Source organism: Scylla paramamosain, chromosome 18 (genome assembly GCF_035594125.1).
Source record: "Scylla paramamosain isolate STU-SP2022 chromosome 18, ASM3559412v1, whole genome shotgun sequence".
Taxonomy (NCBI): Eukaryota; Metazoa; Arthropoda; class Malacostraca; order Decapoda; family Portunidae; genus Scylla; species Scylla paramamosain.
This window is the reverse complement of record NC_087168.1, coordinates 15,863,578-15,889,649: the sequence shown is the minus strand read 5'-3', so window position 1 is coordinate 15,889,649 and position 26,072 is coordinate 15,863,578. Positions and strand designations below refer to the sequence as shown.

General features: G+C 42.2%; 1 protein-coding gene across 1 annotated transcript in view; it reads left to right on the top strand.

Annotated features, from left to right (window-relative positions):
* Window positions 1-26,072, top strand: part of LOC135109366 (thrombospondin type-1 domain-containing protein 7A-like) — a 214,746-nt gene that overhangs the window by 67,027 nt on the left and 121,647 nt on the right. Inside the window, exon 2 of the mRNA XM_064020758.1 lies at window positions 25,241-25,967. Coding sequence (XP_063876828.1) covers window positions 25,633-25,967 — 335 coding nt within the window. The 5' untranslated portion in view covers window positions 25,241-25,632. The remainder of the gene's footprint in view (window positions 1-25,240; window positions 25,968-26,072) is intronic.

Sequence of the window (26,072 nt, the reverse complement as noted above, 5' to 3'; positions counted from 1 at the left end):
TCCACGTCTCCTCTTGTGTTTATTTGTCTTACGCAGAAAAAAAAAATGAATATAAGAATGAATGAAAATATAAAACTTTAACTTCAGTAACACTAAACGATTGTACTGTAAGGAAATACTAATACAGTCATTAGAAACCTTAAACTGTACCATGATTACATTTGTGTCTGGTTGTCTTCCGGAATTATAGTCTAAACTTACGTCATGTTACTTCATCATTTTTTTTTATTCCCATACAATTTTTTTTATGCTGCTCACCTATAACTTTCCAGACGTTTATATTTAGTAATACAGTCTCTTAATCAGTCTTATTGCTCAAAAGAGACAAAATTGACCTTATATTTTCTCATTTGATTTTCATTGCGACCAAGCATACATTTTTTACACTGCTCTAAATGGTAACAAAGGTCGACTACAGCAAAGAGTCAAGCAAAAAAAAAAAAAAGATTAAGGATCCCAATTCATGCACCTTCCAGTAACACTAATTACTCTACTCAGCGAGACAAGACTTGGTTCAACATTCCTATCAAATTAATTAGCTAATATTCATTAATAGAGAGAGAGAAAAAAAAAAAAGACATGATTTGCCAGTAAAAAGGATAAGAGTGATATATTGCCTTATTCAAATGTCATATCTTCATTTAAGATTCCTGACTTACAGAGAATGACACGTGTAATCTGATGTATTCTTGCTGCTTCCCTTGATTTTTATTTTCTTATTCATCAACAGAGTGAAAAAAAAAAGATTTGTAGGTTATTCAAAGGACAAAGTTTCATCTAACATTTCTACAAGTACTGCCACGTGTAGGTCTGATGGCTTCTTGCAGCTTCCTTTTCTTTCTTGTGTTTTTATTCATCAATAGCGGGAGGAAAAAAAAAAAGCATTATTTTCTAGTTAAAAGGATACAGGAATAACACGTACCATTATCAAAAAGAGACAAACATTTCTAACATACAGGAACTGCCACGTGTGGAGCTGATGGCTTCTTGCAGCTCCCCTTGCTTTCCTGTGTTACTGTTCATCAGTCGAGAAGCAAAGAGATTAATAGATTGTATTATTAAAAAAAAAATAAGTAAAATCTTCATCTAATATTCCTAAGATATATGGAGTGCCACGTATACGACTAATGGACTTTTTTCAGCTTCCGTTGTTTTTTTTTTTTCTTATTCATTAATAGAGAAGTAAGGAGATTAACAGATTGTCTTATAAAAAAGGCAAATTTTCATCTAATATTCCTAAGATACATGGAGTGCCACATGAAGGGTTAATGTCTTTCTTCACCTTCCCATGCTTATTTCTTATTCATCAATAGAGGTAATGAGAAAGATAAACATGATTTGCTAGTTTAAGGGATAAAGAGGCAAAGAAGCAGGTGGAGCGTATAGCAGTGTGGACTTTCGCCGCAAGGAAATGTTGGGCAAGCTAATTCCAGACACGCGCCTCGCCCCGCACCTGTTTGCTCAGCCGCACAAGTTCCCGCGAGAGCCACAACTTGCAGCCGAGCGCCGGTCAAGCTTCTCGGCGCCGAGGGACTTAACTTTGACTTAGAGGAAACACGTGCACAGCTTGATTTATTAGGGAGCCAATTAGTCAGTCAGCTAGTCACGCAGGTAGTCAGTCGGTCAGTCAGTCAATCAGTCAGTCATTTATGTCTTCGTCTAAGTGAACTAATTGAAGGATAGACACATAGACTGCCTCTCTCTCTCTCTCTCTCTCTCTCTCTCTCTCTCTCTCTCTCTCTCTCTCTCTCTCTCTCTCTCTCTCTCTCTCTCTCTCTCTCTCGTACCCAGCAGACCCACGCTCCTGGCATAAGATCAACACTGTTTCGACTCCACAGAACATTCGGCGTAGAAATTAAGCAGGACACTCCGGGGGCGGTTTAATACATCCCGCTGGGGCATATCCCGTTCTGGAGGAGGAGGAGGAGGAGGAGGAGGAGGAGGAGGAGGAGGAGGAGGAAGAGGAGGAGGATGTATATGCGAGACTGGCCCGGAGATATAATGGAGATGAGAGACCACTTAGAGTCCCCACCAGCTGAAGGACGTGGAGGAGAAGGAGGAGGAGGCAGAAGAAGAGACGCTGTAGGCTGGAAGAGAGGAACACACCAGGAGAAGACGCTGTAGGAAGGAAGATATGGAGGAGGAGGAGGAACAGGAAGACGACAACTACGAGATAGAGGAAGAGGAAGAAGAGGAGGAGGAGGAGGAGGAGAGGAGGAAGGAAACAATGAGAATCCATGAAGTGCAAGGCTACAATTGTGAATGCGGTGAGAGAGAGCGGCTAATGTCAGGCAGAATTACTTATGGGTACTGTAGTGTGGGTGGCGTGGCTTGGCGAGGCGCGGGGGCGTGGGTGTGCGGGAGTTAAGGGCGGCGATGCGTTGGGCGGGCTGGGCTATAGTGCGGCTGACTGTGACAGGAATAGCGAGCATCGTCGGCGGGAATGGTGAAGGATGGTGAGCTGGTGGCGAGAGGTTATTGCAGTACAGTAGTGGTGGTGGTGGTGGTGGTGGGATGGTATATGGTCGAGGAAGAATACAAGGGTGAAAAACAACTAAGATATAAGGTACTGTAAGCTAGGGTAGTGCTGGTGGTGGTGATGGTAATGGTGGTGGCAAGCAACGTAATGGTTATGTTAGTGTGATATACGTAGGAAATGGGTAGATTTTGGGTATGATTACAGTCTTATTCTTTTCTCTTCTTCTTCCTCCTCTTTCGCATGCCGTAAGTTAACGATTGCTTCTTTCCTCCTCTCCCTCCTACGTCTCTCTTCTTCTCTTTATTTTGTAGCAGTTTCTTCTTCCATCTATCTTTTCTTTGTCCTTATTCTCTTTCTAGCTCTTCAACTTGTTTTCCTCCTCCTTCTTCTCCATCTTCTTCCTCTTCCTCCTCTTATTGCTCCATCTCTTCCTTTTCCTCCTGCTGGCGTCTTCCTTCATCTTCCTTTCTTTTCTTCTGTATCCTTTTATTCTTTCATCTCCTTCTTCTCCTCCAATGCTGACGCCCTTTTTCTTATTCCTCCTCCTCCTCCTCCCTTTCTCTATCCTCTTACTCTTTCATCTCTTCTTTCTCATCCTCCTTCTCATTTTCTTCTTTTTTTCTCACCTTATTCTTCCATCTTCTTCTTCCCCTCCTCCTGCTGGCATCCTCTTTCCTCTCCTCCTCCTCCTCCTCCTCCTCTTATTATGTGCTTTCCTACTCTTTTTCCTCTTATTCCTCCATCTCTTCCTTTTCTCCTTCTGCTGGCGTTTTCTTCCTTCTTCCTCCTTTTTTCTCCTCCTCCTCCTCCTTTTCTTTCTCATCTTATTCCTCCATCTCCTCCTTCAGCCATCTTCTTTCCTCTCCTCCTCCTCCTCCTGTGTGTTTTCCTTTTCTTTTCCTTCCTCAGACTGACGCAGGGATAAACCAATTTGCTGCCGGCTGAAGCAAAGTCCTCCATTTATCTTACTCCCGCCATATGAAACTCCAGCTGCCGGAGATATTATTCTTTACCCATCATAGTCCCTCCCTCACCCCTCTCCCTCTCTTCTCCCTTCTCGTCCTCTCTCTCCAGAACATCGCTTTCTTGAATCCCCTCTCCCTCTCCCTATTTCCCTGGTATTCTCTTTTTTTTTTTTGTACTGGTTTTGTTTTGTTTGTGTGTAAAGTTGCTGTTCTTTATTATAGTGTCTTTACTTTCCTATTTTTTTTTTCTCTACTCCAAAACATTCGCCTTCTTGAATTCTCTCTCCTTATTTCCCTGACTTCTTATTTTGTACTTGCTTGGTTTTGTTTCTACGTAAATTTGTTGTTTTCTATATTCCACGCAAGGTTGTTATTGTGTCCTCTACTGCGTTGTCTTTACTTGCTTTGTGTGTTTTAAGTGTGTTCATGTGTTCTAATTCTCGTCATGTGTTCATTTGTACCCTGCAACACTGAGTACCTTCGCTGGATACTCTCGTGCTCTCTATCCAGCCACTAGTCACGTGTTTCCCACAATTAATTCATCAGTTCCTCTTTCTACCATCCTTTTATCCAAGCACTCATCATCTTCTACCTGCCTCTCTAACTATTACGATCTCCTATTTAATCAGTTCCTCTCTCTTCCTTCATTGCATCCAAGTCCTCATTCTCTCATCTTTCTACCTCTCCAACCATCATCATTTCCCATTTCATCAGTTCCTCTCACTACCTTCCTTTTACCCAAACAGTCATCATCCTTTCCCTACTTCTCTATTAGCATTTTCCACTTAATCAGTTCTTTTCTCTACCTTCTTTAAATTCAAACACTCATCCTCTCGTCTTTATAATTTTACAAACATCCATTTCCCGACAAGTACCTTTCCTTGTCTCCCTTCCTTTCCAATCACCTCCCTTCTCCTGCCTCTCAGCTTTACAAAACATGATCCGTACTCAAGTCTCTCTGTCTTACCCAGAAACACGCCTCTGTCTGGTTCTTCTTGGTTCATCAGTCTACAAATAGATGAGGAATAACTATAATGGATAATGCTGAAGTGCTAAGGTTTTCTGGTGTAGTGGTGTACTGGTTAGCAAAGGTGTCTATGTAGCAGTAGATGTGGGTTTGATTCTCAGTGGGTGTCTACGAAAGGTGAATGAGTGAGTGAGTGAGTGAATAACTGACTGATTAAGAAGATAGACTGAGTGACTGACAGAATGACCGAGTGAGAGGAGTAAGTGACTAAGTGAAAGGCTGACTGACTGACTGACTGACTGGATGCCTGAATGACTGACTGACTGACTAAGATAAATGAGGCGAAAGGAAAGGAAATCTGAAGGAAGGTGAAGTAATGTTTTTATAATGTGTAATGTTTTTATAATGACAGAGAAAAAGCCAGTCATTGTTCTTTCTACTTCGTGATAGATTAACTTAACTTTATACGCTAAAATGGGAACCAAGTTACAAGATTCCTTACGACACCTCTTCTTTTCTTTATATCTAATGCATCACTCTCACTTTCCCCATTCCTCAACCTCTTCCAATTACAATGATAGGGAAAAGTCATTCATTATTCTCTCTACTTCATAAAAAAATCAACTAAACTTTACATCCTAAAATGGAAGCCAAGTTACAAATTCATTTTTTTTTTTTCTGGCAAAGAGCAACAAAAAGCTGAAAAAAAAAATGACTCACTGAAGATGCCAGACCCTACAAACTGAAGTCAATATGATTATCCAAAAATTCGAAAAGTATCTTAAAACCCCCCTTTAAAATCCTCTACGGGGCACCTTCTCTTTTCTTCGTATCCCAATCCATCACTCTCTCTCCCCCGATTCCCAAACCTCCAATACTCTTTAACCTGAGTTCTCCCAGTACCCGCGCCGCACTCAAACACCCGCCACGCCTCACTGCACCCTCACGTCTGCTACTCTCCGCTACCATCACATCATCAGGTACACAATCACGGTATGCAATGGTACGTGAAATCAAGTCATATTTTTCATTCACAAAGCTCGATGAACCTCAAAAGGAAAGTTGCGGAAGATTCTTAAACACGGAGCAGCGGTGAGGTTAGAGAGAGAGAGAGAGAGAGAGAGAGAGAGAGAGAGAGAGAGAGAGAGAGAGAGAGAGAGAGAGAGAGAGAGAGAGAGAGAGAGAGAGAGAGAGAGAGAGAGGGTGGGGGTACTGAAATATTGAATGCTTCCTTCTCCGTCTATCCTTCTTATTTTTCTCGCTGGATTTGTTTGTCTGTCTGTCTGTCTGTCTCCCAGTCTGTTTGTCTGCCTATATCTTTGTGTGTCCGTGTGTGTGGATCTCCATCTCTCTCTCTCTCTCTCTCTCTCTCTCTCTCTCTCTCTCTCTCTCTCTCTCTCTCTCTCTCTCTCTCTCTCTCTCTCTGAAACTCCATACTCGTTTTTTCAACCTTGTCCTCCTCCAATTCTTCTTCCTCCTCCTCCTCCTCCTCCTCCTCCTCCTCCTCCTCCTCCCCTTAATCCTCCTCCACTCCTCCTCTTCCACCTCCACCTCCCACTCCCGAAGCGCTGTCGAGAAAGCCAAACAGTACAGGCACAATGTTTTCGTTTCTCTTGATAGATAGGACTTTACCTGCACGTCTGTATGAAAGGTGTGTGTGTGTGTGTGTGTGTGTGTGTGTGTGTGTGTGTGTGTGTGTATTTCTTCATGTTTATTTATTTATTTTTTTATCTAGCATGTCTGTCTGTCTGTTTATCTTCCGCCATGTTTATTCTTCCGTCTATCCTGCCCATTTGAATTGTCTATCAGTCTGTTTGTCTTTCTCCCTACTTTCACTTCTGTCTGACCTGTCTGTGAAATTATCTACCTGTCTGTTTATTTACCTGTTTGTTTGTCCTTCTGTCGGTTTGTACTCCTTTACAATCTCTTCCTCATGAAATCACACACATAAACCCAAAACCTACATACACACACACACACACACACACACACACACACACACACACACACACACACACACACACACACACACACACACACACACACACAGCAAACCCATATAATGTTCAAAAGCATATGGAAACTGAAAGGACACACTTGTAGGTCAGAGTTTAGGTTCTGTGCCACTCATGAGGTAAGCAAAAGGAAGAGAGAGGAATGAGAAGTGGTAATATTATATGCTAGTTGTATTTAGTTTTTGATATTGTATTTGTACATTAGTTGTTCTTAGTATTCAGCGTTAGGTGCGTGTATTTCCTTCTCTTTACTCTAATTTTTAACCCTTTTCCTGCAATATGCAATGATTCCAGACACTAAACACAATGTGTGAAATCTTTATAAGCGTCTACAAGAAAGAAAAAGTGGTTTGAATTTTTTTTTTTTTTTTTTTACCAGTATAGTGTTTAAGTTTGGTTAAGTTAAGTAAGGTAGCTGTAGAACAAGAAGAAATGTCTTAGAGTGCTTAGTGATTAAGGAAACAAATGTCATTAGCAATAAAAGGATTAATTAAATATGCACCTTTATCCACAATGAGTTTTAGTTTGTGGTGACGTTGGTGGGTGGCGTGGAGGAGATAGGGAGATGTGACGGGCTGAGGGGATACAGAGGAACCAGACAGGGAGGCAAGGGAAGGTCAGGCGAGGGTCAAAGTGCAGGTGAAGAAGATATAGAAGGAGGGTGATAAGAGTAAGTAAGAAAAGTATATTAAACGTACATATACCCCACAAATTTCTACAGCAGAAGAAACTAACGATTTAAGTAAAGTTTTGCTGCCTCTTTCTCTACATCTCTCCACCTTTAACTTCCACATTTTTCGTCTCTCTCTCTCTCTCTCTCCCTCTTCCTCAAAATCCTTATTTCTTTTCCTCCACAAACTTAAATCTAATAATGCACAAGGCGAGGCAGGATACATTTGAAATCTGTAGCGCAGTTTCTACTTTTCCAACTTCGCTCCAAGGAAAACACTGGCCTCACTTCAGAAGTTTTGGCGCCAATTAATTGCTACGGTTCGTTTCAGAAAAGGTGTTATAGCTTCAGGCTGAGGAGGAGGAGCAGGAGGAGGAGGAGGAGGAGGAGGAGGAGGAGGAGGAGGAGGAGGAGGAAAAAAGTAATAGGAAACGAAGAAACCGGAGAGGATGAAAGAAAAAAAGAAAAAGAACGAAGTGGCTGAGAGAAGGAATTGGAATTGGGAAGAAGAGAAGAGAGAGAGAGAGAGAGAGAGAGAGAGAGAGAGAGAGAGAGAGAGAGAGAGAGAGAGAGAGAGAGAGAGAGAGAGAGAGAGAGAGAGAGAGAGAGAGAGAGTGAATAGGAGACGGAATTGCATGAAAGGAGTGAAAGAAAAACTACAGACGAAAAATAAATGACAAAGAATAGAAGTGAAGGAACATTTAAGAAGGAAGAGGAACTGACACGGAAGGAAGAAAAGATGGAAGGCTGAAAAAGAGAAAGAGAAAAAGGAAGAGAAATAGAAGGACACATGAGTAGAATTAGAAGAGAAGAGGGAAGGGAGGAACAGGATTAAAATGAGTAAAGACTGAGGAGTAAAACAAATGGAATGAAAGAGAGAGAGAGAGAGAGAGAGAGAGAGAGAGAGAGACGAAGATAAAGAGATAATAGGAATGAAGAAGAGAAATACGAGTTGAAACGTCGAATGAGAGGGAAAAAAAAAACAGATGAGTAAAATTAGAGAACGAAGGAAAACGGAGTAAAGAAAAGAAGACAATTTGAAAGTTGAATGAAAAGAGACGGAATGAGTAAAATTAGAACGAAGAAAAAGAAGTAAAGAAGAGAAGTAAAGATTGGAAAGTCGAATTAAAGGAAAAGACACGAAGAGATGACTAAAATTACAGGTGAGAAAAGACGAAAAAAGACGAAAAGAAGTAATGAAAACTAGAAAATAGAATAAAAGAGGAGGAAAGTGAGAGATGTGTAAAATTAACGCTGCGAAGGAAGGAAGGGAGGTGGGAGGGAGTAATAAACATCGAAGAGAGAAGGAAGAAGGGAGAAGGAAAGCAGACGGCGTGGGAAACATGTCGTCAGCGTGAAATTATTGAGGAAAAGGAAGGAACAGGATGGGGTAGAGTAATAAAGATGGGAAAAGGTGAAGGAGGGAGGAAGGAGGGTGTGGAAAGGTGTCCTCGGAGTGTGAAGCCGGGGAAACTGAGTCAGGTAAAATGGAGAAAGACGCCGCTGGCCTTTATATAACTAGTGTCAGGGGGAGATAGACCTGGACTCACTCCCTGCCGCCCACGACCCTCACCCCGACAACACGAGAGGAAACAAACATTACTCATTTCAATTTTCCGAGTGCTAGTTAATAGAAATGTGGGAATTGTTACGTCATTACTGTTGATGAGAGAAAGGTTTCAACATTACTTGTTTAAACACTACGAGTCATAGTTAACGGGAGTGTGAGCATTGTTACCTCATCACCGTAGATAAAAGGAGAAAACATCACTTATTTAAATTTTCCGTGTCCTAGTTAACGGTAGAATGAAAATTGTTGCGTCATTACAGTGAATAAGAGGAGGTTTCTTCATTACTGTAAAATTTTCTAAGTGCTTGTTAACGAAGGTGCGATAAGTGTTACGTCATTATAATAGCTCAAGACGGTTTCAAGAGTCATAATATAATAATGAACCTTTTTTTATTTTTTACTGTTTTCTTTAGGAACTTTCTTTTTTCTTTTCAGTTTCCTTGTCCTTGATCAAAGCCTCTCTTACAGTAAAGGACGATTTTACAAAGTGGAAATAAAAGTATAGGAAGACTTTAAATATTTGATTACATACCGTGTTTTCAAAATATACCCATAACTTGCACCTGTTCATCTCACTAATCTAAGAGCTGATACTACATTTCAGTACATATTGACGATTTTACTGAGCGGAAAAAAAAGATACAGGGATTAAAATGCTCGAGTACTTAGTGTGTTTCAAAAGTACACCCCATAACAAGCATTCGACAATCTCATTACCCAAAGACAAGGCACAACACTCGAAAGGTTAATCACGTGACAAGTTAACGGCTACTTTTCTGAATATTGGTATACGAGGTTGAGTTACGTGCGTTCTCCCTTAAAATGCAAAGCAGTAAGGAAAAAAAAATCCGGTGAAGTAGTGAATAAAAAAGAATATCTGCATAAACCGTGGGATTATGCATTTTTTCTTTCAAAGTTTCTAGTTTATGAAGGTTGTATTAAAGTATATTGGGAGCTGAATTAACTTGCTAATTTTAACTTTTTTTTTTTTTTGCTTTCTTCCACTTTGATGAGGAGGTATTTAAGAACTCTCTCTCTCTCTCTCTCTCTCTCTCTCTCTCTCTCTCTCTCTCTCTCTCTCTCTCTCTCTCTCTCTCTCTCTCTCTCTCTCTCTCTCTCTCTCTCTCTCTCTCTCAACCTTTCGACGAAATTTAAGTTATAATCCTTATGTTACGAGGTAAAAATAAATATCATTAAAACTTAAAATCTCTCTCTCTCTCTCTCTCTCTCTCTCTCTCTCTCTCTCTCTCTCTCTCTCTCTCTCTCTCTCTCTCTCTCTCAACCTCCTCCCAGAATCTATTTCCCAGAATCTATTTCTAATTATTATCTTATTTTTTCATCTATAACAATTTCTTTTCGCTTCATTCTCCCCTCTTCACTGTTATTTTTTTTTTCCTGTTTTCTATTCCTTCCTCCTCTATAAGACAGTAAGAGTATAACACTTTCTGGATACAAGAAGCAATTAATTGGCGAAAAGTTATGTAGTGATGCCCTATTTTTACCTCTCTCTCTCTCTCTCTCTCTCTCTCTCTCTCTCTCTCTCTCTCTCTCTCTCTCTCTCTCTCTCTCTCTCTCTCTCTCTCTCTCTCTCTCTCTCTCTCTTGTAGTCCTTCACCTTTCTCTCTTTTCGTTCTCCAGTATAGCAAGACTAATACTGAGAACACACACACACACACACTCTCTCTCTCTCTCTCTCTCTCTCTCTCTCTTACTCTATATATATACCATTCCAACACAAAGGTTTCCAGACTCACCACGGAAGGAAACAGGGCAGGATTACCACACCCAGTACTTAGGTGATGAAAGACAAACACAATGGAAGCTAAACTGTTATCATTACATCATGTTCTCCACAGCTACTTGTGTTTCGTGCCCCTCGTTCCCTCAGTTCATCATCACCTCTTATTCTGTTACCCTTTCTGTTCATCCTTTGTTAAGTTTCTCTCGGTTCATCTTCTTTCACTCGTTCTGTTACTCTATCGTAATATTCTTATTTATTTATTTATTTTTTCATGTATGTATTGTCTTCCTCCTCTTCATACTTATAAAAGAAGATGAAGAAAAAATAAATGACTGTTATTTATCCCTACTCCCTCTCTCTTTCTCTCTTCCTCTTCCTTCCCTAGCTCTCTTTCAATTTCTTTTCTTCCTCGTTATTAAATATTATCTTCTTTCTCTTCATAGTCTTAATAAAAAGTAAAGAAAAATAATGAACTTGATTGTTACTCATCTCTCTCCCTCTCTTTCTTCCTCTTCCTTCTCTGTTATTTTCTCTGTTCTTCCTCCTTCACATGTTTTTTTTTCTTTCCTCCATTCTTTTAATATAAGGTAAAGAAAAGAACATAAACTTGATTGTTACGTAAGAATATTTTTTTTTCTTATATGGCCCCCATCAACAAAAGGTCAGAGTTTACGTTCTACTTGGTTTGTTATGAACTCTCAGCTGCATGATGGTTTACGAATATTCTGTTTCATTTTCTTTGTAGGATATTATTTTCTATGAGGTTTAAAAAAATATACGTTTTGTTGTGAATTTTCCATTTGATGATGGTATATAAGCATTTATTTATTCATTTATTTTTGTAGTATATATATTCATTATTTTTAAAGAAGAGATTTTAAAAAAAGTACGTGGAAAGATGCGATGAGACTGATTGATTGATTGATTGAAGATAAATGCGCCGCAACATCGTGGCCATATGGCGCTGGTGTGAGATGAGATGTATGGGTGAGGAGGCCTGGAATAAACGGGGAACAGATAGAGACTTGTGGAGGTCGGTAAGCTTCTTGTCCTGCAGTGATTTCATAAACTGATGATGATGATGATGGTAATGATGATGATGGTGGTGGTGGTGGTGGTGGTGATGATGATGATGATGATGATGATGATGATGATGATGATGATGATGAGGGTGATGATGGTGAAGGCACAGGGTACAGGGGAAGTAATGTAAGCCACCACTCGCCCCCAAGAAAGAGAAAAAAAATGCCCAACTTTTCCACAGCTGTTGACTTTCCATCCAAGTTTGCAAACCACTTCAAAACTTGCACGCCATATAAGTTCCTCAAACCACTCTATAAAACATGTTGAAAAGTGAAATACATAAGTTCTTGTACTACGAGGAGAGGGAGAGAGCAAAAAAAAAAAAAAAAAGAAAAAAAAATATGAGTCACTTCTCGGAATTCTATAAGGAATAAGAGGAGGTTGAAAAGAAGAAGAAGAAGAAGAAGTAGGAAAAAAAAAAACAGTTCTACTTATTAACATTTGATCAATAAAGAAAAGATAGTAGTTTTGTTTCTTTATAATAGTTTTGCTTCTTGACAATCGATCACTAAAAGAAGAAAATTAACTCAACTTAACAACCGATCATTACATTGTTATTTAATATAGATCTTGTATTACGAAAAATACAACAATATTATATGACCATCAAGCCATACAATATTAAAAACCCACAATGAAAACCACAGCAAAAAGAAGATAAGTAATAATAGTAATAAGATACAAAGCCTTACGTAAATGAACTACCCCGCCTTGTTACACGATGCTACTCAGAACACAAGGCAGTTAACAGGTGAAGTACAGGCACTGACAGATGAGTACACAGAAGTAATTATCCCGCTACATAACCCGCTCTCATTTTAAACACTACTATTCGCTTTTTGTGTGTAAGTCTCGCTCTCTCTCTCTCTCTCTCTCTCTCTCTCTCTCTCTCTCTCTCTCTCTCTCTCTCTCTCTCTCTCTCTCTCTCTCTCTCTCTCTCTCTCTCTCCAAATATTCTAACACTACCAACTCTCGTCAAATCAACACAAATAAAAAAAAATACAAAATACACAAATAGCAAACACCAAATCATCCCAAGAAGAAACAGTACTGCCAGTCTTATCTCCCACCAAACAGCTTTCCACACCAACACACCACCAATGCACCAAACTTACAACAAAACTCACGAAAAACTCCACATCAAACCCACGACACCTCCTCACGATACAACTCCCTAACTCCCTCTGACACACAATGTACCCCGCGGCTCACTCTACACTTGGCCTTTAAACCTCCATCCCCTCTCTATTTACTTTTCCAATCCACAAGTTTATAGTCGCAATCTCCCCATCCCAGCATTTGCCGACAGTTCCCTTATCCCCACCACCTCCTGGCCCTCTCCTCGAAGCATTCAGTTCACGAGGCGCCTGGCTGCCCGTATATCCTGTGCACCATCGACTAAACTTGTGTGATGAGTCTGAAAGAAAAGTTGACATCGCTTTCAATGGGAGACTGAGCTGCGGGGTGAGAATGAACTACCTCTGTACGCTTTTCTGAGACTTGTTATTCTATTCTTCTTTCTTTTAGTCTTCTTGTTTTCGTCTTCTAGTTCTTGTTTTTGTTATTATTCTTTTATTTTTTCTTCTCTTCCTTTTTTTCTTCTTTTCTCATTGTTTTCTTTTTTTATTTTCCTTCTTTAGTTTCTTGTTCTCGTTGTTCGTGTTTTTCTCCTTTTTTTCATTCTCTTCTTCTTTACCCCTTTTTTCTTCCACTATTTATTTTTTTAATTTCTTTTTTAGTCTCTTTTTGTTCGTCTTTCCTCCTCTTCTTCTTCTTCTTCTTCTTCTTCTTCTTCTTCTTCTTCTTCCTTACCCTTTTCTCTAGTTTTTCTTCTCACCACTTTTTTTTTTCCTTGTTCTTGTTATTCGTCTTCTCCTCCCTCTTGTTTTTTTCCTCCTCCACCTTCATCTCCCGTCTCATTCTCGTCCACTTCCTTCTCATTCACCTCTTCCTCCTCTTCTTGGTCTTCAAAATGTTTGTATTCCCTCTCATATGCTTGTTTATTCCTTGATTTCTTCTTTCTTCTTTATTCCCCTCCTCATCCTCTTCCTTCGTCTTGTCTTCTTTTTCCACTAGTCTTGCAAAAAAACTGTCCTCCTCCTCCTCCTCCTCCTCCTCCTCGATGGTGAAGGTAGGGACAGGTAGAAAAGCAAACAGGTAAATGTACAGGTATAAGTTACTTTGCTCTCATTTCAATAACCAGTAAGCGAATCAAAGGCGTCACAGGTGCAGCGTCCAACACTCCATTAACTCGCGGGCAAAATCTGCAGCCCACAAATGAGCTTTCCCCGCCGAGGCACGAGAGGGAAGAGGGACGTCCTGAGGAGGGCTAAAAGTTTCCAAGTGGAGTGAGGGAGGAAGGAAGGAAGGAAGGAAGGAAGGAAGGAAGGAAAGGCAGGCAAGAAGGTTCTGAATCAATCTCCTCCTTCAGTCTTGTTTTGAAAAAGTGACAAAATCGGGTTTGACTTGAAGGGATGAATTAAATGTTGTAATTTTGAAGGAAAGAAGGAAGGAAGGAAGGAAGGAAGGACAGGCAGGCAAGGTTTTGAATTGACCTCTTTCTCCTTTTCCTCCTCAAGTCTTATTTTGAAAAAGTGACAAATTGTGTGTGACTTAGAAATGTTGAATTAAATGTTGTAATTTTGAACGAAGGAAGGAAGGAAGGAAGAAAGGAAGGAAGGAAGGGAGGAAGGACAAGCAGGCAACAAGGTTCTGAATCAGTCTCCCTCTCTTCCAATCTTGTTTTGAAAAAGTGACAGATCGCGTCCGAATAGGAAGGGCTGAATGAAATGGAGTGATCTTAAAATCTGATGTATTGGTCGTAGTCAAAGGAGGAATAATTACGTTTAACCTTGTATAGGACGTGATCGCTTACATGAATCCAAACGTGATTATATGAAGAAATATTAATTACTCGCGTCCAATTAGGTGAAAAAGAGTAATAAATAAGATTAATTAGAGTTGATCCTATTGAAGTCAAGCAGTGGTGCCAAAGAGCGCAGTGTGAGCTTACCTATGCGCACACCTGTATTACTGATAACACGGAATTATGACTGCGAGAAAGTGGTATCGTTTGCGCCTAAAGGAATACAACGTTGCTATCTATTGAAAAGACACGAAGGATTTACAGCAAGAAACACACAGCCATTGCGGGGTCTGAGAAAAACTAGAATTGGCTTTTCTTTATTATTCTATTCATGTGCGAGACAATTCCTCATTCTCCTTTTCTCCTTATATTCGAAGCTTCATCCTCGTTCTGTCACTCACCATCTTGTCTCTATCTCTCTCTTTCGGTTACCTTCCTTGCTTTCCTTCCCTCCTCCTTTCCTTTCCTTTCCTTTCCTTTCATTTCCCTTAACTTTCTTTCCTCATCCTTGAAAGATCCACCAGCCAGACTTTAATGCCCAGGACTTATGTAAACTTAGAAAAAGAAATAGAAAAGAGCAAAAAAAAGAGAAAAAAGACAGAAAAAAGAGCAAGAAAACTCCACCAGCACTTCAATATCAGGCCAAGGAAGAGGAAGTGAGCATCAGAGCTAAGCGTATGACTCTCGCCATCACTTCCTCTCCTCTTCGCCTTCCCTCGGCCCGGCAGGAGCTGAGAGAAAGAGATAGAGAGTTCCTGGTAAGACGTGGCGGAAGCAACGATGGACAGAACGAGATGTGGAGTAGGAGGAGGAGGAGGAGGAGGAGGAGGAGGAGGAGGAGTACAAAGGAATAAAAGCAGAAGGAAAAGAACAGCAAGTTTAAAGAAAAGGGAACAGCAAGGTCATAGGAAAGGAGGAGGAGGAGGAATACAAGACACACAGGAATATAAAGAAAAAAACAGTAACATAAAAAAAATGCCGCAACAGGAAGATTAAAAGGAGGAGGAGGAGGAGGAGGAGGAGGAGGAGGAGGAGGAGGAGGAAAGAAAAAACAGAAAACCATACTATCAAACACAAAATGAGAGAAAAAAAACAACAGAATAAAAAAATCCAACAACACGGAAGGAAAAGAAAAAAAAAAAGGAGTAAAGGGAGGAAGGAGAGGAGAGGAGGAGGAAGAAGAATGAGGACAAAAGGTGTAATACAATAAAGTGATGGCGGAGGTAAAAGAGAAGATAAGGAGACAGTGTAAGAGAAAGGAACGTTACCGGTAATGGATGGATGTAAGAGATACAGATAAGAGTAATGGAAGTGAAGGGAAGAATGGAGAGAGGGAGAGAAAGAGAGAAAAAAGAGAAGAATGGACCAGTAACAGTGTAAGAACAAAGGAGAAGAGGTAGTAATAACCGGAGACTGCGGGAAGGAAGGAGAGAAGGATGGAAGGAAGGGAAAATAAGCGAAGAAGATATAAGAGAAGAGAGAGAGAGAGAGAGAGAGAGAGAGAGAGAGAGAGAGAGAGAGAGAGAGAGAGAGAGAGAGAGAGAGAGAGAGAGAGAGAGAGAGAGAGAGAGAGACGGAGGGAGGTACAGAGAAATGAAGAAATAAAAACAAAGAAAGAAGCAAAGAACTCAAGCATGGAGAAGAGAATAAAAGGACAAAGGGAGGAAGGAAGGAAGAAAGGAAGGAAAGGAAGGAAGTAGAAAGGTAAGCAAGAAGAGAAGAAAGCGAGGGAAGGAAGGAAGAAGAAAGCAGGGCAGAAGAGAAGGAAGGAAAGAAGGAAGAAAGGAAGCGAGCAATGAGGGAAGGAAGAAAAAGAGATGGAAGGAAGAAAGAAAGAAAGAAAGAAGGAAAGGAATGAAAACGAAAAAGGAAAGAAATGAAGGAACCAAAGAAGGATGAAAACAAAGTCAACGAAAAAAGGAAGGAAGCAAAGAAGGAAGAAAGAAAGCAAGCAAAGAAAGAAAGAGAGGAAAAGGAAGAAAAGAAAAGAGGTAAAGAAAGAAGGAAGAAAGAAGATAGCAAGGAGGAAAGGAGGAAGGTGGGAAGGAAGGGAATGAGTGAACGAAAGGCTGCAACACGTATTTAAAATCCTTCTGCAATTGAACGCCTCATCCGCCTTGTTTTAATCCACTAGTTCTTGGGCAAATCTCCTGACGTGTGCTTATTTTCTTTAGTTGTTATTTATCCCCTTCTCCCTTCCTTCCTTCTACACGTATATATATTTTATCCTCTTTTAATCTTGACACATATTTATTCCTTTTTTTATCCCTTCCAGTCCCTTTACTTCCTTCCCTATTCATCCCTTCCTTCCTTCCTTCTTCACGTATTCCTTTCAGTCTATTTGTTTTCCCCTTATTAATCCCTTCTACTGTCTCCCCCATTTATCCCTTCTTTTCTTCCTTACTTCTTTGCATAATATTCCAGTATTTACGTTTTCCCCTATTCTCTCTCTTCCTTCATTCTAAAGATATACATTTCAGTCTATTTACTTTTCCTCTATTTATTCCTTCCTGTTCTCCTTCCTTCCTTCTACATCTATACCTTTCAGTCTCTACTTTCTCTCTATTTGTTATTTCCTTTTTTTCATTTCTTCTACATACTTTTCATTTTGTTTCCTCTTCTTTCCTACCTACATATGTTCTATTATTCTTCGTGTATAACATTTCCCTCTTTCCTTCGTCCTCCCTTCCTTCCTTCCCTCTAGTCTTTTTCTCTTCTTTCCGCTACGTCCCTTCCTCCATCCTCCTATTCCTTCCTTTGAATATAACCTCTCTCTCACCTTTCTCCTTCCCCTCTCTCTCCTTCATTCTACATAAACCACACCGTATCTCTCTCTTCCTCCATACCCTTCCTCCCCCCCCCGACTTCCTTGCATACCTCCCTTCCTCCCTCCCTCCCTCCTTTCCTTCCCTCGTTAATGCGCCAATATCAACCTCCACCAGACCTTCCTCCTTCTCCTCTTCCTTCACCTCCTCCTTCTTCACCCTGTCAAATGTGCCCCCCTCTCTTCCCATCCTTCTACCTTCACAGTTCAACCATCCAGCTTAGACCCCATCACCAAAACATCCTCACATTCTTCTTCGCTGCATCTCTCCCTAACACGCCTTCCTTTAACCTTCCCAGTCTCTCCCAGTATCCTACCGGCCTCCATCTCTCCCTCCAGCCCTCCGTCCAGCCGCCAGAAGATAAGGGAGTTAAAAGGATTAGTGATTACTGACCCATACCAAAACAAGATTCACCATTTCCAGCCCCTGTCTCTGGACCAAGAGGCAGCAAGAGGGAAGTTAATGGAGATAGTCTGAGTGTTTCCCCATTTGTCGCTGGGGATTGGTGGTGCTTCAGTGTTGTGGGAGGGGAAGTGGTGAAGGGAAGTGATGTTAGGTTATGGAAAGTTATGTTAGTTAGAGTTCTAGGGTAGGTAAGACTTTGAATTGTGATTTTGTAAAGAGAAAGAAAACGGTGTATATGGAAAAATAAGGCTAGAAAGGAACACACACACACACACACACACACACACACACACACACACACACACACACACACACACACGGAGTACATCCAATAACCTGTAAAGCCTTATAGAAATCCCTCTTTCAAAGCTCATCCACGCTAAAACCAAGCGACAATGTATAAACTGCACTTAATACAAATAATACAATCAATTCATAAACTACAAAAAATTATACAACACTTTTAAGAAAAAAAAAACTTATCCCAGGTGTGTGTGTGTGTGTGTGTGTGTGTGTGTGTTATCGGGGCAAGGCAGGCACAAACACATCGAGTGGCAGTCATAACACAATGCAATAAAATCCTAAAGCGGTCCCTGGAGACGGAAAGTGTACCTCAAGATGAATCACAGCATGTATCAGTATTCCTCTTTGAATATTTACACTCTGTCCGGTGAGAGAAATATTACTGAGCCATGGCGGGTGGTGGTGGTGGTGGTGGCGGTGGTGGTGGTAGTGGAGAAAGAGGAAGAGAAGGAGTAAGAGAGAGGAGAATAAAGAAAAGGAAAAGGATAAGGGAGAGACGAAGAGAGGGTGGAAGAACAAAAGGAGAAGGAGGGGGAAGAGGAGGAGAAAGAGAATGGAGAAGAAAGAGAAGGAAAAAAGAAAACCAGGAAGATAGGAAAAAGGATAAGGGAGAGACGAAGAGAAGGTGGGAAAAATGAAAAGAAAGAAGAGCGAAGGAGGACAAGGAATAAGAGAAAGAAGAAGAACGAGGAGGAAAAAGAGAAGCAGGATGACAGGGAAAAAGAATAAGGAAGAGACAAGAGAGAAAGTGGAAAAAGAAAAAAAGGAAGATGAAGAGGGAAGAAGGGGGGAGAAATAAGAGAAAGGAGAAGAAAGAAAAGGAAAAATGAGAAGCAGGGAGATAGGGAAAAACAATAAGGGAGGGACGAAGACAAGGTGGAAGAGGAACAAAAGAAAGGAGGAGCAGAAGAAAGAGGAGAAAATAAAGATAGGAGCATGAAAAGATAAGAAAAGAAGGGCAGGAGAAACAAGAAAGAGAAAATAAAGGTGGCGGAAGAGAGAGAGAGAGAGAGAGAGAGAGAGAGAGAGAGAGAGAGAGAGAGAGAGAGAGAGAGAGAGAGAGAGAGAGAGAGAGAGAGAGAGAGAGAGAGAGAGAGAGAGAGAGAGAGAGATAAAAAGAATATGAGAATAATGAAAATAAAAAGGAAGAATGAGAAAACTGACGAAGAGGAGGATAAAGGAAAGAAAAGGAAGAAAAAGAAAAAAAAGGGGATGCAAAGAAATTAAAGAAGATGATGAATCAGAAAGAATACGAGGATAGAAAGGTTAATGAAGAGAATGAGAAAGAGGAGGTGGAGGAGGAGGAGCAAGGAGAAATTAAAGAAGAAAAGGAAGACCAGAAGAAGAAGAAGAAGTAGAAGATCAGGAGGAGGAGGAGGAGGAGGAGGGGGAGGAGGAGAGGCATAGCTGAACTTGCACCATTCATCACCTGTAAGACTGTTAGTGGGACGCTTGGGGAAAGGCCAAGACGGATGGACCCCGCCGCCAGGTATATTACACCCCTAATCATGACACGGAAGGTAATAATGATGATAACAATGGTAATGATGATGAAGATGGCGACGATAATGATGACAATGATACTGAATACGTATTTTTATGTTTTTCTTTTGATGATGCTAATAGTGAATACGCCTTTCTTCTATCTCTCTCTTTTTTTTCTTCTTCTTCGGGTTTTCGGTGCGTGAAAGTTGGCGAGGGAAACAACGGGAGTAAGTAAATAAAAGTGCAGATTTTTGGTGATTATGACGACGATGACAATGGCAATAGATATTTTTTTTCCTTTTTATTCTTTTCAAGGGAACAAAACCGGAAGAAAAAAAATAAAGGGTCACAAATTTGCATTTCCCGAGAGAGAGAGAGAGAGAGAGAGAGAGAGAGAGAGAGAGAGAGAGAGAGAGAGAGAGAGAGAGAGAGAGAGAGAAAAGAGTTAACTAGAAAAAAGAACTCAAAATGGACGTCAGTATCGTTATTTGTGTTCCTTCTATACAAACAAATAACTTTCGTCTGCTTGTCTTTTCAATTTTGGAAATCAACTACGTTCATGTATGTATGTATTCATGTGTGTGTGTGTCTTTTTTTTTTTTTTGTGTGTGTGTGTGTGTGTGTGTGTGTGTGTGTGTGTGTGTGTGTGTGTGTGTGTGTGTGTGTGTGTGTGTGTATGAATGTATGTATATATGAATGGATGGATGCAGTGCTGAAAGAGCAACGCAATCTTTTTTGAATAAATCCCCATGACTGAGGAAATCCAATGGGATCTATGTCGAGTGTCACGAGAGGCCCCGAAATTCAGCGAGAGAGAGAGAGAGAGAGAGAGAGAGAGAGAGAGAGAGAGAGAGAGAGAGAGAGAGAGAGAGAGAGAGAGAGAGAGAGAGAGAGAGAGAGAGAGAGAGAGAGAGAGAGAGAGAGAGAGAGAGAGAGAGAGAGAGAGATGCAGACAGACCGACAAAAATATAAAACAAATGGGACAGGAGCTGAGACAGAGAGAGACAGAGAGAAGGGGGTGAGGGAATGGAAGAGAAGGAAATATATATAGTAGTAGTAGTAGTAGTAGTAGTAGAGGTATTGGTAGTGGTGGTGGTGGTGGTGAACATCGAAATGCAGCGCTTTACTTTCTGCCCCAAACTTTTTTTCATTTTTTATCTAGCAATACCAATGACAAGTAGCATGCACATAGAATCCAACTTAGACTCGTGTGTGTGTGTGTGTGTGTGTGTGTGTGTGTGTGTGTGTGTGTGTGTGTGTGTGTGTGTGTGTGTGAGTGTATGTTTTCGGCAAATATTCACAGCTCTCCGTGGACGAGTGACTGAGATTTAGAATGAATGAATACAAATTTAGGAATACGATGAAAAATAATATCCTCGGGTGTTTTTATGTTCCATCACTGTATTGCTGAGACCAGTGAACAGAGACCAGTGAACAGAGACCAGTGAACAGAGACCAGTGAATGAAGACCAGTGAGCGGACAGAAGTGAACAAAGAACAGCGGAAAGAGACCAGTGAAAAAAGACCAGTAAAAAGAGATCGAACGAAGACACTTTCTAGACCTCTGACATCTTTTTTGTTTATCTTATAGTGAAAAATATGAGTCTTTTTATCCCTTTTCTAACTATGATCGTTCTTTAATAGTGAGTACTGTAAAAAGGAAATCTGCATAAACACAAAAAAAAAAAGGGAACAGGAGGTTTTCTTTCACAGCCGACTATTTAAGACACTAGTGCAAAGGTCTGTCCAGCAAAGTTGTGGCTGACTATGGGAAAAAAAAAGTTCAGAAATTAAAGGGTTACGTCTTGGTAAGGGATGACAAAGACGCAGGGAAGGAGAAACCACACCTTTCTTTGTTTCCTTACATACACATACACACACACACACCAAGAGGTCACCACATTTCACACTAACACTTCCCCAGACGCTCACTAATCCAGCATCAAGGGAGGGCTTAGGGGTTGTAGGGACACTTTTCAATGTACCTTTGGCCTCACTTCTGAACTATCCTTTTTATGGAATGGTACCTTCAGGGGCTTTTTCTTTCCCAGTTTTGTTACCCTTGGCCAGTACCCGTCTTACAGCCCCCAACCTTACATAAAAGAAAAAGAATACAAGTACACTCAAACGTCACATCACATCACCTTCCTCAGCCTCCAGTCACATACACTCCCAAGGGTTCGTACAGCCTAAGACTCGTGTTATTAAATATTCGTGCCTCTCATAAAGACTAATTCCAAAGGACACATAGATTATTAGTCAGGTTCTTAGGGGCATTTTCCTCCGTTAATGTTGCAGAATCCTCGTTAGAAAGTCACTGGAAAACACAAACATCTTTCATTGCTGCTTAAAATATTTACGAATATGATTCTGAGTATTAGCAACATAGAAGAAACAACATATATAGCGTAGACCAACCACGTTTTCAATGCTACGACGAGAGAGAGAGAGAGAGAGAGAGAGAGAGAGAGAGAGAGAGAGAGAGAGAGAGAGAGAGAGAGAGAGAGAGAGAAGGGGGTAGGGTGTGGGAAAGTCAGACAACGCTCTCAAAATCAACAAATCCGCACAAAGAAAACGGCGAGACGAGGCAGGGCGGCTCGTGACACGGCCAGGAAGGAAGGAAGATGCTGCTGATACGCCGTGATGGACGAGGCGGGGGACGGGAAGACGAGGCGAGGAAGGAGAAAGACGAGAGGGAGAGAAGGATGAACAACGCCAGCAGGGAGAGAAGGAGGGAGAGCGATAGAGGGTGGAAAGGAGGAGGAGGAGAGGGATGAGCGGGAAGAGAAAGAGAAGAAGGGTGAAGAGGGTGGAAAGAAGGAGAGGGATGAAGAAAGATGGATAGTGGAGGAAGAGGAGGACAAGGAGAAGGATGAGAGTGAAACGGAGGAGGAAATGAAGTGGATGGTGGAGAAGGAGCAGAAAGAGAAGGATGAAGAGAGTAAAAAAGAGAGGAGGAGGAAAAGGAGATGGATGAAGATGAGGGATGGATGGATGGATAGATAGAGGAGGAGATGAAAGAGGAGAAGAAGGAGGAGGAGGAGGGTTAAGAGGAGAGATAGATGATGGAGGAGGAGGAGGAGGAGGAGGAAATCGAGGATGTTGGGAGAGTAAACAAACAAAGAGGAGACAAGAAACACGAGGAGCGATTATACAAAAGAGAGGAATGGAAGGAAGTGATAAGAAAAGGGCAAACAAAAGAGGATGAATAAAAAATAAACAGGGAAAGATGGATGATGATGATGAAACAGGGTAAGAACAAAGGTAAAATACGGTAAGATAAGAAAATAAGGTTGAAAATAGGTAGAATGAACAGGAACGTGTAAAAAGGTAGACGATGAAAGTAAAGGAAAAGGAAGAAAAAAAGGGAAGAAAAGAAAAAAAGTAATGATTAAAAGATAAAAGATAGTGAAGAGGAAGAGTAAGGAGGGAAGGAAGTGATGGGGGTGGTGGGTAGGAAAATGGGAGGAAGGGGAGGTGAGAGGATAAACGGAGAGGAGGGAGAGGAAGAGACCATGAAGGAGGGAGAGAGAGGAGTGAAAAGGGTTTAGATGAAGGAAGAATGATGAGAGATAAGAACTATACAGAAGAAAGATGAGAAAAACGTGTACTGGAACTTTCTCTCTCTCTCTCTCTCTCTCTCTCTCTCTCTCTCTCTCTCTCTCTCTCTCTCTCTCTCTCTCTCTCTCTCTCTCTCTCTCTCTCTCTCTCTCTCTCTCTCTCTCTCTCTCTGCAACATAGACAACTGGTGTTGAAGTATTTGTATATATTATCATTAAACTTAATATGAAGAGAAGGAGGAGGAGGAGGAACACAAAGAAATACAAAGGAAAACCAAACAGCGACAGACCTTTATGTCCTTACAAGGCTGTTTGGTAACCACTTCCAACTAGCCACAGGAAAGAGAAACAGGACAATACAGCATACAGGAGGAGGAGGAGGAGGAGGAGGAGGAGGAGGAGGAGGAGGAACATAATGACGATGACAAAGTATCGGAGAACATAAAAATTCAACTTGTTTTCTCCTTTTGGCAGCGGAAGGAAAAATCGAGAGTGGAAAAAAGTGGGTGAACTTGGCGGCAACAAAGTAACATCCCTCAGGTTCGTCTCTTCTGCGGCAATTAATGAAAGAGTTCCGTCAAAGTTTGGGTCTCATTTTTGGTATCAAAGTTCCGTTCAGGTAAAAAATTGGAGCAGCGGCGGCGGCGGCGAGGAAGGGAAAAGGGAAAAGGGAGATGAGGGATGGGGGGAAAAAATGAATGAATAAAAAACGGCTTTAAGTAGTGTGTGTGTGTGTGTGTGTGTGTGTGTGTGTGTGTGTGTGTGTGTGTGTGTGTGTGTAGAAGACTTTGATTGCCGCTAGACACACACACACACACACACACACACATATTATGACACCATCACTAGTACATTTATCTCCTAACATCCTCTTTTTTCTACAATACTAGACGCATAAAGAAATAACAACAACAACAACAACAACAACAACAAATGACAAGAAAAGTAAAATCACTAAGATAACTCAAACTAAGAAAACGACAAACAGAAAGAATACAGTAACAGTCAAATACAGGTTCCAGCAATCCATGGCTTTCAAGATCCTGAGATGCGAACCAAGAATATATAAGACGAAGGAAACAGCCTTTAGCACCGACCACTTCACCAGCAGGATAAGCTTACACACCCTTCCTCCTTCCCTGGATTACCACTTACTCTCTACCTACTAAGTCAACACAAATACATACACGCAAACATACAGGCCATTCATGCCTCTATGTTCCTACTAAGGCTTATTACATACCCAGGAAGGAAATGATGTTGACTCAAAGATCCCTCACTGCCAGTCCATTCACTGCGACACGATCTGCTTCAGTTGAAAGGTAAATGTACGCCACGCTCCTGCTTATATTTTACTGAGCATATGACGGAGCTTTAATATCGAGATAAATCCTCTGGCCGATCTCTCTCTCTCTCTCTCTCTCTCTCTCTCTCTCTCTCTCTCTCTCTCTCTCTCTCTCTCTCTCTCTCACGTAGATGCCAATGTTTGTCACGGCCATTAGGAGAATACCGAGGCAGATCGCGCCCATCCTTGTTCACACTGACCTAACTATAGCATCGTCCTCTCCTCCACCTCCGCCTCCCGCCCAGCACAGAGGCTTGGTCAATAGTCAGTCGTGTTTGTATACGAAAGAGAATTCCCCAGCCAACCCGCCAGCCGCATTGCTCTATCGGCGGCAGCTCCACAATTCAGCCGCACATTGTTTCCCCGGTCAACAGTATTATGGGCCTTTATAGGTGTCGCGCTGAAGGAATGGCTGGTGAACGCCTGCAGGTGCCAGAGATACATACGTGATGGTTCGCCCGTGACTGGGAACTCTGCCGTTACTCTCTAGACTCTCCGCCACGCCTCTCGCCAGATCAGAGTGTTTTTGTGGCAAGGCAGGGCTGGCGAGGCGCTGATACGTAGGGCGTTCTGGGAATCAATCTTCGCGCTTGACATATGCAGATCAGTTTTTCATGCATATTGTGGTGGTCGATACCCGCGCCGTCTGTGTTATTCATATTTCACACTTTCACCAGTCTGCTCCGGGAAGCCAGGGCTGTACTCCGCCCTCTTGGCGCCCGAGTGTTTACTCATTCATCTGTTTTTGTTTTTTTTTCTTTCTTTTCTTGGTACTCCATCAAGAATGTTCATGCAGCTACTTATTCCATCATGTCATAGTGGGATATATACAGCATTAGGTGGGTGTGGGATCTGAAGCCAAACATTAAGTCTCAGCGTCGCCAGTTGGCCAGTAAGACAAGTTTCAAGTTTCAGAAGTGTTATGTATCCGCAGCATATGACTCCTTTCCTCTCTTTGCAGACGGCGAGTGGCTGGTGGGGGCGTGGTCGCCCTGCCAGGTTGGAGCGGACCGCGCCAGGGACGCCGAGGGATTCTGCCACGGCCTGCGGAATAGGTCTGCCAAGTGTCAAGTGGAGGGCTCCGATGCTCCCCTGGACCAATGCCCCCGGCCGCGGCCCTCCCCCGAGGCTGCCTGCATCACCACCTGCCCCCAGGACTGCGTGGTGGGTCCCTGGGGGGAGTGGGTGCCTTGCTCCTCATGCAATACTTCTCAGCGTCGTACCCGCTCTGTGGTGGTTGCGCCGACCCAAGGGGGCAGCCCCTGTCCACCCCTGAGCGAGTCGCGGCCCTGCCTGGGTGACTGCATTCCCTCTGAGGCCTCGCCGGCGTCCCCGCAGGAGGAGACAGAGCCAATGGTGCGGTTGCGGGTGGGGGAGTGGGGCCCGTGCCAGCCGTCCCCCACCATCCCCAACGACCCGCTTGAAGACGACTTGGATGACCCGCCAGAAGACAACTCCATTTCCTTCCCCGACAGTCAGGAGCAGGACGCCACCTTCCCCGAGGCGGCGGCGCTGCAGGCGGTGAAGGCGGCAGAAAGTGGCAGCAGCAGCGATCCACACCTGGGCAGCTCCACTGCGCGGCCGTCACAAGCGCCCGAGGCGTGGATTGACGTAGACCTGCCTCAAGTGGGCCGCCAGGAACGCGCCCTCACCTGTGTCCACCTGAACGGCACGCTGCTCTCGCTCAGGTGAGGAAGGGGTGCTGAGAGGCGAGGAGAAAGGGGATTGGAGCGGCAAAGTGTGTGACTCATGGGATGGTATACAGGAGCCTGCCATGCACAGTTTACACATGT